The sequence below is a fragment of the Cyanistes caeruleus genome, unplaced genomic scaffold, assembly GCF_971803275.1.
Source record: "Cyanistes caeruleus unplaced genomic scaffold, bCyaCae1.hap1.1 HAP1_SCAFFOLD_99, whole genome shotgun sequence".
NCBI classification, from domain to species: Eukaryota; Metazoa; Chordata; class Aves; order Passeriformes; family Paridae; genus Cyanistes; species Cyanistes caeruleus.
In genome coordinates, this window is record NW_028255901.1 from 835,135 (window position 1) to 848,808 (window position 13,674).

Sequence of the window (13,674 nt, forward strand, 5' to 3'; positions counted from 1 at the left end):
TTTTTGGATAGATAACATCTTAAGGGTTAACACTTTTTAGGTTAAATGAGCTAAGTTTGCAAAGTTAATGCTATGGTAAGAGTTTTATGTTCAGTTGGATGTTGTATTAAACCCTTTGCCAAAATTTCTTGACTGTCTAGATTTTGCCAGTAGAATTTTGTGTCATTTTGACTTCTTAGCTCAGTTGGTCAGAGCATGGTGCCAGTATCACCGAGTTTGTGGGTTCAATCCTTGTGTGGGCCATTATCTTAAGAGCTGGACTTGATGGTCCTTGTGGGTCCCTTCCTACCAAGAATATTCTTTGCATCTGTCCATGTTGAGAAGATCTGGTGGGTGTTACTCCTGTGCGCCAAATTCAAGCACAGGAACCTTTGGTTACCACCAGCATTGAAGTGTTCTGGGGTGTTACAGCCCTGCAGGCTCACAGTGTCCTCTTGTTTCCATAAGGCCCCAGAGTGTCCCACTGGTCCCTTGGTTCCATGGGCCCAAGAGTGCCACAACGATCCCCTTGGTTCCACAACTTCCCATGGTGTCACACTGACCAATGTTTCCATAAGGATCTGGAGTGTCACACAGGTTTATGGCATTTGTCCTTGCTGCCCCTCACATCCCACTGCCCCACAAAGAGCCCCGAGCCACCCGTGAGGGACAGGCCCTGCTGGGCCAGGCCTGGGCTCAGGGCTTGGCCTTTCTGCTTCCTCCAACCCAGCCAGGGCTTGCTCAGCATTGCAGTTCCCTGCTCAGAGCCTTTGGCTCCCGGCAATCCTGGCCTCCAGGATCTGTTCTCACCAGTCCCTGGGGAGCCTTTGGCAGTCCCTGCCCTCAGCTGGGCTGATTGAAGCTCCAAGGGACTTGGAGTTTTGCTTCTGACGCCTTGAGCAGCTTCATCAGTCTGAAGGAGGGACAAAGGAAGATCAGAGAAAGGAGAAGGAATCACGAGGTCAAGCACTCCCTGAATTCACAGCCCCCCCACTTATGGGATCATCACCCCCCATCCCACAGGTGACCGGGGAGGGGGAGCTCAGCCGAGACATCCTGAGGGGTTGGGTTTTTTGGGGCGGATGTTTGGAGAATGAAGAACTCCAAAGCTGAGTGGGAAATTCCCCTTGAGGGGCTACTGGGGTGTCCCAGCATCCCTAAGTGGGGAGATGGAAACAGGGGGAACTTTTCAGATTCCTGGCACACCCAGCACACTGGGCAGGGGAGGGACTGAGTAGACAGGGGACTCCCAGTACAAGTGGGACCCCCAGCAGCTGAGACAGGGGGGAAACTCTGAACATCAATATTAAGAGAACAGAGATGGAGAACTCCTGGAAGGCATTTTCAGTGCTGAATTTTGGTGGTCTAAAATTTTTATGGACCACATGTCTTGGGTTGCAATGCAAGATGTAACCAAAAGTATGTATTCTATCAACATCTGTTAAAACCTGGTAGACCAGTTTTCTTTATTTCTTTCATCACCCATCCCTCATAACTGGGGGATATCTTCTGTTAATGGGCCAGCCGTTAAAACCAGGTGGGGCAGTGTTCTTTATCTCTTCCACCACCCATCCTTCCTCCAGGGGGATATCTTCTGTTAATGGGCCATTGAGTCTCAGTGCAGGACTGATAAAATGACATCATCCCATTGTGAGATGCTCCACCCAGGGGGAGGAGCCAAGCATTCCTGCATGGATATAATCTGGGAATCAGAACACCACAGGCAGTCTTTGTCCACTGGATTCCCAGAGGAGAGACCAGACCCATCTACAGCACCAGAACTTCAGAGGTAAGTTACAATCTTCAACAGGATCATTGCTTCAACAGAACCACATCTGTTTCTCCAGGAGTACTGCAGCCACCATTTAATCAGACTGCTACCAGCACCCTGACCAACGCGGTGTAAGGTTCTGACTCTGTCGGTGGGTTGCTTTTTGTTGTGGTTTTTTTTTTTTTTGTACTGCTGCATTTTCATTTTCCTTTCTTTAGTAAAGAATTTATATTCCTTTGCCCATATTGTTACCTGAGTGCACTTTGGTTTCAAGATTATAATAATTCGGAGGGGATGGGATGCTTACATTTTTTATCAATTTCAGTGGTGATTTCTGCCTTCCTTAGCAAACTCCTTTGAAACTAAGTCACGTCAGAGGCCCAGGTGACTTCTAGAGATGGGCTTGGTAAGAGGGACCATCAAACTCAATGTGCTCATTCCTTGTTTTCTCTCAAACCAGGATTTCCCATTCCCAAACCTTGGCCAGATGGAGAAGCAGGCTGTGAGGAAGAGGAAGATGCCCCAGGACACCCAGGCAGGTGAGGAGGAAGTCAGTGCCCCTTTCCCCCTCTCTCCTGCTCCATCTCCCAGCCCAGCAGGGCCCCCGGCTGCAGGACAACCCCGCTGCCGACGCCGTCCTGCCGGGGACGCACTGTGGGGATCTCCTTCCCCTTCCCTCTGGCACGGAGGCAAATCTCATCCTCTCCTTGTCCTTCCTCCCCCAGACAAGGAGCTGAGGATGGAGACCAGGGAGGACAAATCCCCACGGCAGAACCTCGTGGAAGAGGACATTTTGAGTGGCTCCACAGCACAGGAGTCAAGCAGGGAGGAAAATCCCCAGAGATCCCACAGGAGGAGGGGATCCAAACCCATCCCAGGGTGCTCTGAGGAGGAAAGACCCACCCTGTGCTGGGAAGGCGGCCAGAGATCCAGCCAGGGCTCTGAGCTGGTGGTCCATGAGCAGCTTCAGGATGGGGAGAAGCCCTACAAGTGCTTGGAGTGTGGGAAGAGCTTCAGCCAGAGGAAAACCCTGATCTGCCACCAGATGATCCACACTGGGGAATGGCCCTATCAGTGTGGGCAATGTGGGAAGGGCTTCAGCTGCATCTCCCAACTCAACGTCCACCAGCGCATCCACACTGGGGAGAGGCCCTACGAGTGTCCCGAGTGTGGGAAGAGGTTTCAGAGGAGCTCCAATCTTGTCCTGCAGCAGCGGATTCACACGGATGAGAGGCCCTTCCGCTGCCCCAACTGTGGGGAGGGCTTCAAACACAACTCCCACCTCATCAGGCACCGGCGCATCCACACTGGGGAGAGGCCCTACACATGTGTACAGTGTGGGAAGAGCTTCACCCGGAGCTTTAAATTGACCAGACCAACGGAAGCACCAGTAAGGGAAGCCCTGCGATTGGTTCAAGTGCAGGAAGAGCTTTGTGCACTGCTCCAGCTTCATCTCACATTGGAAGACTGACATTGCGAAGAGACGTGGTGATCCATGTTCCCTGTTATCCATGCTGGGAAGACACCTGTACCTTTTCCTGCCCATGGTAATGACATGATGTGGGATTAAAGAACATGACAGTCTGGCCATGGTCCTGTCATTATATTCAATCCCATCTCAGGTCATTGCCAGGGGCAGGAAAAAGACTCCCTCTCTCTCACCAGAGTAGAAGGGTGTCCTTTCCTGGCAGGAGGAAATGCATGTCCAGGAAGAAACAGTCGGTGGTGGTTTAGTTTTCCTGTGAATGGTTTGTCTTATCCTTTCTGTTACCAAAATTGTTTCTGTTCCTGTTTTTGCCTTATCTCATTCCTGTTCTGAATAAATTGTTCTTATCCCAGCCTGGGATCTTTGCCTTTTGTGCTTTCCATGGCAGGTGGGAGGGAAGCGAGCAGCAGCGCGGTTTCAGCAGGAGCAGGAAATTGGGGAATGCCATTCCTGAAGCCCAGCCCATGGAAACCGAGCATCCCAGCTGGTGCCAGGCCTGGTTGCCATGGCAGCAGCCTTGGGAGCGGGTCCCTGGCTGGGGGCTGCGGGAACCTCTTCCCTCTGGTGCCCAGGGCCAGGAGTGGAGGGAGCGGCTGGAGCTGAGGCGGGCAGGTTTAGGCTGGATGTGAGGAAAAGGTTTTTCCCACGAGGCTGCTGGGGCACTGAACAGGCTCCCCAGGGAAGGCTCCCAGCTCCAGGGCTGGCTGAGCTCCAGCAGCGTTTGGCCAGCGCCGCCAGGCCCAGGCTGGGATTGTTGGGGTGTCCTGTGCAGGGCCAGCAGTTGGACTGGAGGATCCCCATGGCTCCCTCCCAACTCAGCCAATTCTGTGGCTCTGGGATCCCATGAGCCTGGGGATGGGACTGCAAATGGTTGCCATGGCAACGGGCTCTGGCTCCAGGTCTGAGCTGGTGTCCATGGTAACCACCCCTGGCATGGGGTCTCCATGGAGCTGCTAAGGGACTGATCATAGCAACAGGGGCTGTGATGGTTGTCATGGAAACAGACCATAACAATGGGGCAGATGTTGCCATGGGAACAGACCAGAGCAGGGAGACAGCTCTGGCCAGGAGCAGCTCCTGAGCACAGCCCAGCAGGGCTGGGGCCCTGCCAGGGCAGCTCAGGGACACAGAGAGCAGGCCCAGACAGAGCTGCCAGGGGCTCAGCACTGGCAGGGGCTGTGGGATGTGCCAGAGGGGGCTGTGTCCCAGCAGCACCTCTGTGGCTGTGTCCTGGAGCCCCAGAGCAGCTGTGATGTCAGAAAGGGGCTGTGTGACAGCTCCGAGTGGGGCTGTGTGAGGTCACAGATGGGGCTGTGACATCCCAGAGTTTGTTGTGTGAGGTCACTGAGCAGCTACGGCATCATAGAGGGGATTCTGTGACATCAGTAATTAGGCTGTGACATCATGACATGGCTTTATGACATCATAGACCTGGTTGTGAGGCCAAAGTATGTGCTGTGACATTACAGGGTATCTGTATGACATCACAGAGATGGTTGTGTGACATCACAGATGGGGTTATGACATCACAGAGCTGACTCTGGCATCATAAAGGATGGTGTGAGACCATTGAGCAGTGACTGCCATCATAGAGGGTGGCTCTGTGACATCACAGACCAGGATGTGACATCACAGAACAGACTGTGACATCACGGGTTGAATTTTTGACATCAGAGTCTTCTGTGACATCACAGTACAGCTGTATGACAACACATGATAACATCCCAGAGTTGGCTCACTTAACAGAGCTCAAACTTAACAGGACTTCAGTTATACCTTAACCTTAACTGAAACCTCAAATGTCACAATTTAGCAAAACAACAGAATTTACTGTATTTAACCCAACTTACAACCTATGACTAAGCAAATTAAGAGAGGAATAATACTAAACAGTATTTAAATTAGCTTATCATTTATATTAAACATAACAATGGAGCAGAAGAAGAACACTACGCAGCATTTAACTTAGCTTATACCTCGTGACTTACCCTCACTCACAGGCCTGACTGACTCAGATCTCCAAGGCACTCCAGCCCCTCCCAGAGCAGCATTTCTGCCACATTTGCCAGGGCACAGCACTGGTGTGTGCACACAGACACAAAGAGGCAGTGCAAGGCAGCTGTGAGAAATTCCCCTGCAGGGCAGGGAAATGCTCCCTGCGGATGCTTTGGCATCTCCCCAGTGGGCCAAGGCCTGAGCCTGGAGGAGTGGTGGGATCGGCCCAGGCTCCGTCCTTGTTCGGGGGTGCCCCGAGTGCAGCAAACGGGAGAGTTCCCGGCTCACAGAGGCCCCACTCCGAGGGAGGTGGCTGGCCCAGGAGAGCTGCAAGGGGCTCCTTTTGGAGCGCTGTTTGTAGGGCCCCAAGAGAGGGGCTTCAGGCACAGCAATGTTTCATCCTGGCCACACCTGGCATCAACAGCTTTCTTTGGAAGGCTGAGAACAGGGATGTTGTGCCACAGAGGGAACAGGAACAGTTCCCAGGGCTGCTCCTGAAGCAAGCAGGAGCTGCTTGGGCAGCAGCAGTGCCTGGGAGCAGACAGTGTTTCTGATGAGCTGCAGAGGAGCTGAGCCCAGGGGCTGTTGGCAAAGGCCCAGGCCCAAGGAGCATTTCTCAGCTGGCAGGGCGTCCTGAGAAGGGGAGGGGGGAATGCACCAGCACAGGGCCCCATGGAACCAAGGGACATCTGTGACACTGTGGGGCACCATGAAATAAACAAAGCATTGTGACACTGAGGGGCCACATGGAACCAGTGAGATCATTGTGGTCCCCACAGAACCAAGAGGACCATTGGGATCCTGTGGGGCCTCGTGAAACCAAGAGGCCTTTGTGACACTGCAGGGCTGCATGGAACCAAAGGTCCATTGTGATATTGAGGGGCTGTAAGAGACGGTCCGAAGATTCCCTCATCTGTCTCACAACCGTCTCAAGGACAGAGACTGAGATCCTGAATATCACAGGGGACTTGGTTTGGGGGTTTGGGCCTAGCTGAGATGGATGTTTGCTCAGTGATTGTTTGCAGGTGGTTGCACGGTACACTGCTCTCGTTCCTGCTGGTGAGCAGAGGCTTGGTAACCTGCACAACGGGTTTTCCACGACTCATGGCTCTCATTCCTGCTGGTGAGCAGAGGTTTGTGCCTGGTACCCGGTGCAATGGGTTTTCCACAACACCTTGTCCTTGTTCCTGCTGGTGAGCAAAGACTTGCAAGACATGGATCGCTCTGTACCCTACACCTGCTCCCTGCGCAATGGAATTCATCACAATGATCATCAATCTCATCTGGTTTTGGCCCTGCACCCCTCGCTTTGCAAAAGACTATAAAATTATAGTCTTACTATACTTACTTAATTATTACTTACTATACTTACAAACTTACCTTCCTTTGAGATCTCCCCAACAGACAGAAGACTCTGTGTCGCTGGATGTCTGAGTGGACTTCGACGTTTGTAGCTATAATCCCCTTACTCTCTGTTCCTTATGCTCTGCTTTCTCTTCTTTTAGCTCTATTGCATATTAGTGCTGATGAGCACTCAATAAAGTGTGTTTTGCTGTTTAAGTCCTTGGTTTGCTGATAATCTTTTGTACTGTAAGACTGACTAAAAGAACCACATCACGAATCCCACCTTGCGGATTGTGACACCCCATGTTCCCCTCTCTGTGACACTACAGCTGTGACAGCCCCAGTGTTCCCCTGTCTGTGACAGCACAGTAGTGACAGCCCCAATTTCCTCCTCTCTGTGCCATCTCTCGTGGTTTTAAAGCATTAGTTAAAAAAATCACTGGAAAACTTGTACATTTCTTGCTGCGAGATGTGGATTATGAGAAGGGCAAAAGAAGCTTAAAACTTAAAAGGAATAGAGTAAGTTCATTAAGCAAACTACAAGGAGAAGAAACCAGAATAAATCTTCCAGAAACCCTTTTTCCCCACCACCCAACCATTCCTGTCTTTAATTGACAACATAGAGAAAAAAACCCTGGTGGTTAAAACAGTCCTAACTTTTCTATAGTCTTTTCACCAGTCTTTGTCGAGAAAAAGAAATTCTCTTTTGGCAATCTAGGGAGTATTTCACAAGGAAATCATCTTCTCATAGTTCCCTATTTCTCTGATGCCAGTGGCCCAGAAAACTCTGCCATCAGTCCTTTCCCCCCATTTCACACCACTCTGAGCTGTGTTCTTGGGCCATGATTCAAGGGGTGTCATTTGAAGGATGAGATCTTCAAAGGCAAAAGCTCTCTTCATTTGTCTCTGTGATCATCTCTGGAAACAGAAATTTTTGCTTTGACTCTTAAGAGCCACAAATCTTCAACAACTCTCACTTCTCCTTTTCTCTTCCAGCATCTCCTAGGATTACAATGATTTCACCATTTACTCAGCTTTATCAATTAATTACTTTTGCTCAGATCTACACTTTGAAATACTCCATTCCCCCCAAAATACTGTTTCAGGAAAGAAAGGAGTTTTTTCAGAACATTATTGTCCCTCTCCATGGCTCGAACAAAAGAAAACTTCCGCTTTTTCAGGCATCTCCTTCTTCTCTTCCCATCTGAGGGTTAATTCCTTCCCTCACTGCCTTTGAGAGTTGATGCTGTTTCTTTCCATGTTGATCCCTCTCTCTTCCCCTCTCTCAGGAAAAAGGATTAATCTGCAAGTCTCATCTGGCTAGTGAAAGGGTTAAACTCTTGCCCAGGCCTTGATCTCTGCCGAGGCAGCAGCTGGAGCTGTTTGCCATGGAAGAATTTTGGTAGCTGCTCTGGAGGAGTGTGGCCACTGTCTCAGCACGCCGCAGCTCAAGAGCTTTCCCTCCCCTTCCTCGGCAGTCTCTGCTGAAGGCCAGCAGCATCAGAAACTGCAGCCCAGCCAGGAACCAGCCTGGCCCGGCAGCCCCGCTGCACAAGGCTCAGCGAGCCCTGCCAGAGCTTCAGCTCCTCTGGGAAGGGGCTCCTGTCACTTCACAGTCTCCATCCAGCACCAGGAACCGCAGAACTCCAGCCAGCCCCGCTCCCCCCGCGGCCTTGTCTGGCCTGGGAGGGGGGGAGGCAGAACCGGAGCCCTGTTAACTCTTCAAAAGCCAGAAACCAAAGAGAAAGAGAAATTCCCGGGCTTAAGTTTTATGGGGTGGTGTTCACAGGTTGATGTCAGATTTCAATGGTCAAAACTACTGTCAATTCTCAGAAGTGGCCAGATATTGGCCAGGAGAAACAACTCCCATCAGCCTCCAGCAACCTTAACTTCCTTTGCTGTTTGTCTTTTTATCTTAAATGTCAATCTATCACACACCACAGCAGTGACAGCCCCAATCTCCTTCTCTCTGTGACACTACAGCAATCACAGACCCAGTGTTCCCCAAGTCGTGACACCACAGCAATGAGAGCTCCTAAACACCTTTTCTCTGTGACACCACAGAAGTGAGAGCCCTAATCTCCTTCTCTCTCTGACAACACAGCAGTCACAGCCCCTTTGTTCCCCTCTCTGTGACACCAGAGCAGTGACAGCCTCCATTTTCTCCTCTCATTGACACGCGCTATGAACAAAGCAGGAAGCACAGTGCCTGTGGAAAAGCAAGCTGCATATCTTTCTCAGTTTCACCTGAGAAAGTGGCCTGGGAAATCAAAAGGAGGAATTAAAACAATCCTCAGAGACAGAAGACAGCCTTGCAGGTGCTGTTTGTCAGTTTCTTGTTTTCTTGCAAGAGAAGGTCGTGGGGTGGTGTATCCCACTGACCAGTGGCAGTGTTGTGTTTGTTCGCTAACCAATAAGAGTTTTACCTTTCTGTACTTTCACATATCGGTCTATAAAAGAAGATCTCAGGTAATTAAACTCACTTTCCTTTTCAACTCATAAGAGAGTCCATGTTGTGCTTCTCGTCGCTCCCAATAGCATGACAGGAACCCCCAAAAAATGCATCAAAAATGGGGAACTCCCCCTTGAATCCAAAGGATTTTGGGGAATTTTTTTTCCCAAAAGCAGCAGGTTTTTCGGGGTGGGGGGGAGGAGAGACCCCCTCTAAATTCCTTGAGATGTCCCCAAGGCACCGTCTGCGGAGGCAGCGGAGGGTGAATAAAAGGGCATTTTATGGAAATTATGGGAATTTTGGGGGATTTGGCAAATTTTAGGGAATTTTTTGATTTTTGGGGGGGTCTGGGAGGGTCTTGATTTTGCGAGGTCTTGCGTTCTGGGGCCAGGCTGCAGGATCATGTCCAGGGAAGCCACAGTTACCAGGAACAGGCATGGGACACCAACGAGATGGGATTCTGCTCAGGAAACCATTTATTCAGCTCAGGAACAAACTCAGATCCAGAGACAGCCCCAAACAGAGGCAGGGAGATGGGGTTTGACAACCAGGGTGGAGTTCAAGGTCAGGGACCACTGGGAACACAGCAAGGGAGAAACCCCAGGGGCCCAAACCCAATCAGAATTCCTTGGGCTGCCTCCCCACGAGGGGTCCAGAGTGGAGTTTCTTCCTGGGCTCACAGGGCCCATCCTCTGAGGCAGAGGGATGGAATTCACTCTTGTCCATGCCACTCACTTTAACAACGTTCATTTGAAACTCAATCCTTGCCTCCCTGGGCAGGGGCACCTCACACAAAACCTCACTCAGTAATGGGCTCCCCCTTCATTCATCATCCCCAAACTTTGGCTGTCTCATTCCAGACCCCACCCCACCTCCCCAATCCAAACCCCAACCCACCCCATCCCTGCTGGACATCAAAATGCCTTCCCAAGCTATTTCCCACATTTCACACCTCCCAAACTCCATCCCACCCATCCTGCCCCACCCAATGCCCATCTCACCCCTCCTGATCTGCATCCCACTTCACCCAATCCCCTTCCAACCCCATTCCACCTGATGCCTTCAGAAGGCTGACCTAGAACAGAGGCTGCACAGAGTTAAGAATAAAGTTTATTAGAAGAATTTAAATACACCATGGGCAGTAAAAGAGCCAGGCCAGGTCTACACCCAAGATAGACCAAAAATGGTCACAAAAATGGACAAATGATCACAAGGTCTCACATTTTTATAAGCTGAGGTCAATCTGCATATTGGGGTTCATTGTCCAATGACAGCTTCAGATGATGAAGTCCCATCCTTCTTGTTTTCTCTCTTCAGCCCACCCTTGTTCATGCTTTTGGGCTGAAACTTCTAACGACTGTCCTTGGTATCAAGCTAGAAAAGGAATTGCTTTGTCTACCTACTCTGTGAAGAGAGCTCACTAACAATTAATATGAAGTTCAAAGCTACAAACCTAGGCAGCGCAGAATATGAAAAATAGGAAAGCTAAAACTTAAGACATCACACCCTGAGGGGCTGTGGAATTGAATAATTTTGGAGAGGTACTGAGTTGGATTCAGTGACATTGAGTGGTTTTGAGGTGAAAGATCAAACCCTTTTGTCTCTTTGAGTGCCAAGAAATGGAGACAACTCCACCAAATAACCCCACAACCCCCAAATATTCCCAAGTACCTCCCAGATTCCCTTGAAGCACCAGTAAAATGTGAGGTTTTAGATGCCTTTGATGAATTTCTTGATTTTTACCACTATTTCTCTTTTAAATAGATGAAGATGAATCAAAAGATAATTGAAACCAAAATAAAATGACCACCAGCCCAGTGTGTTCCCAACACAGATCACTGGGAACGTGGGTCATCAGGTCCTGCCCAACGTGGGTCCTCTGATGGGGGATGGAGCTGGGGCAGCACACGAAGCTCTTCTTGCACTTGGGGCACTCACAGGGCTTCCCTTACTGGTGCCTCTGTTGGTGTCTGGTCAAGTTAGAGCTCTGGCTGAAGCTCTTCCCACACTGGGGACACTCGTAGGGCCTCTCCCCAGTGTGGATGCGCTGGTGGGTGATGAGGGTGGAGTTGCGCTTGAAGCCCTTCCTGCACTCGGGGCAGCGGAAGGGTCTCTCATCCGTGTGAATCCGCTGGTGCACGAGGAGATTGGAGCTGGTCTGAAACCTCTTCCCACACTCGGGACACTCGTAGGGCCTCTCCCCGGTGTGGATGTGCCGGTGCCTAACAAGGTGGGAGTTTCGCTTGAAGCCCTCCCCACAGTCGGGGCAGCGGAAGGGCCTCTCATCTCTGTGAATCCGCTGGTGCCTGAGGAGAGTGGAGCTGGTCTGAAAACTCTTCCCACACTCGAGACACTCGTAGGGCCTCTCCCCAGTGTGGATGCGCTGGTGAATGATGAGTTTGGAGTTGCAGCTGAAGCCCTTCCCACATTGCCCACACTCGTAGGCCCATTCCCCAGTGTGGATCATCTGGTGGCGGATCAGGCTGTTGCTCTGGCCTAGGCTCTTCCCACACTCCAAGCACTTGTAGGGCTTCTCCCCATCCTGAAGCTGCTCATGGACCACCAGCTCAGAGCCCCGGCTGGATCTCCGGCCGCCTTCCCAGCACAGGGTGGGTCTTTCCTCCTCAGAGCACCCTGGGATGGGTTTGGAGCCCCTCCTCCTGTGGGATCTCGGAAGCTTTTCCTCCCCATTAGATTCCTGCACTGTGGAGCTGCTCAAAACGGTCTCTTCCATGAGGTTCTACCGTGGGGATTTGTCCTCCCTGGTCTCCATCCTCAGCTCCTTGTCTGGGGGAGGAAGGACAAGGAGAGGATGGGATTTGCCTCCGTGCCAGAGGGAAGGGGAAGGAGATCCCCCCAGTGCGTCCCCGGCAGGACGGCGTCGGCAGCGGGGTTGTCCTGCAGCCGGGGGCCAGGCTGGGCTGGGATATGGAGCAGGAGAGAGGGGGAAAGGGGCACTGACTTCCTCCTCACCTGCCTGGGTGTCCTGGGGCATCTTCGTCTTCCTCACAGCAGCCTCCTTCTCCATCTGGCCAAGGTTTGGGAATGGGAAATCCTGGTTTGGGGAAAAATACAATGCACAAGAACGTTGGGTTAGATTCCTTCTGCCCATCTCTAGAAGTCACCGGACATCTGGAGTCCATAAACAACCTCCCAGTCAGCCCTGAAAATGCCTCCAAGGAGTTCCCCATCTCTGGTCTTTCCTCTTTGGTGTTCAGGGGTTCCCCCCTGTCCCACCTGCTGGGCTTCACTCTTGTACTTGGGGTCCCTCATCCACTCGGTCCCTGCCCTCCTCAGGCTGCTGGGTTTCCCAGGGATCCGAAAATTTTCCCCATATTCACCTCAACACTTAGAGATGGGGAGGGCGGGGGTGGGGTTCCAGTGTCGCTTCTCCTTTTATTCTCTGCTTTAGGGTGCAGGGGGTCCAAGGACTCCCTGCTGCCGCTCTCCAGGCTGTTGAGGGTTCCATGAATCGTGGTGCTCCCCCTCTCTGGGCTCCCCACTTTGGGGTCCTGTGGGTCACAGAGCTCTGCTCCTCCAGGCTGCCTCTGCCAGCAGCTGCCACTGGGAACCCCCAATGTTGCCCCAATGGGCATTTTCCGCTCAGCTTTGGAACTATTAATTCTCCAAACATCCCCCCAAAAAAACTCAACCCAGGGTCCTCCCTAGATATCTGGGCCAAGCTCCCCCTCCCCAGTCACCTCTAGGATGGGGGTGTGAATTCAGGGAGTGCTCAACCTCATGGTTCCTTCTCCTTTCCCTGATCCTCCTTTGTCCCTCCTCTTCCTCTTACTCCTCTTCCATCCCTCCTCCTTCTTCTCCGTAACACCAGCTCCATCTGCTACTTCCATCCCTTCTCTCTCTCCTTCATCTCTCCGCTTCCATCCCTCCTCCTCCTCCCCCAGGAGCAGTGACACCCTCGGTGCCCCGTTCCCAAACCCCTCACAGCCCACGGCAGGAGCGGGGATGGAGCCGGGACAGGTCGGGATGGGCAGCGCGGGGCTCTCCGCTGCTCCCACCCGCTGGGGACGGGGGGAACCCGGCCCGGGGAAAAGGAGAGGGAAACTGGGAAAATTGGGGGCTGCAGATCCAACCTGGGGCTGGCTGGGGACCCTGGCTGGGGACTGCCAGCCCTTGGGGCTCCTCTGGGGAGATGTGGGACCGGGGAACGCAGAGAGGGCTGGGGGATCCCAGGAGTGGCAGCACTGGCAGGGACTGGTTTGGACTGGGGTAACTGGAACCTTACTGGGGGAACTGGGAATGACTGGGAATGAGCACAAGCATGCTGCGGGCAGCTGGGATATACTGGGAGTGTCTGTGACCATACTGGGAACAGCTGGAACGACACTGGGGGCAACTGGGAGTGAGTGGGACCGTGCTGAGATGGACTGGGACTATTCCAGGGACAACTGGGATCATACCAGGAGGAACTGGGAAGAATTGCAACTATTCTGGGATCATACTCAACTGGGATCATACTGGGATCACAGTGGGAGCAGCTGGGTCCCTGCTGGCTGAGACTGGGATCCCACTGAGGGTGACTGGAATCATACTGGGATTGACTGGGAGTGGCTGGGAACAACTGGGATCATGCTGAGAGCAACTGGGAGGAGCTGGGAATGACTGGGAGCGTGCTGGGGCTGACTG

General features: G+C 52.1%; 1 protein-coding gene across 1 annotated transcript; it reads right to left on the reverse strand.

The window, feature by feature from the left end:
- Nucleotides 1-10,121: 10,121 nt before the first annotated feature.
- Nucleotides 10,122-12,082, reverse strand: LOC111945181 (uncharacterized). The gene is made up of 2 exons (XM_086873471.1): nucleotides 12,001-12,082; nucleotides 10,122-11,814 (listed from the first exon to the last, which is right to left on the reverse strand). Exon 2 carries the CDS (start codon nucleotides 11,759-11,761, stop codon nucleotides 10,976-10,978), a length of 786 nt encoding a protein of 261 aa, XP_086729597.1. The 5' UTR covers nucleotides 11,762-11,814; nucleotides 12,001-12,082; the 3' UTR covers nucleotides 10,122-10,975.
- Between the last annotated feature and the right edge of the window lie 1,592 nt (nucleotides 12,083-13,674).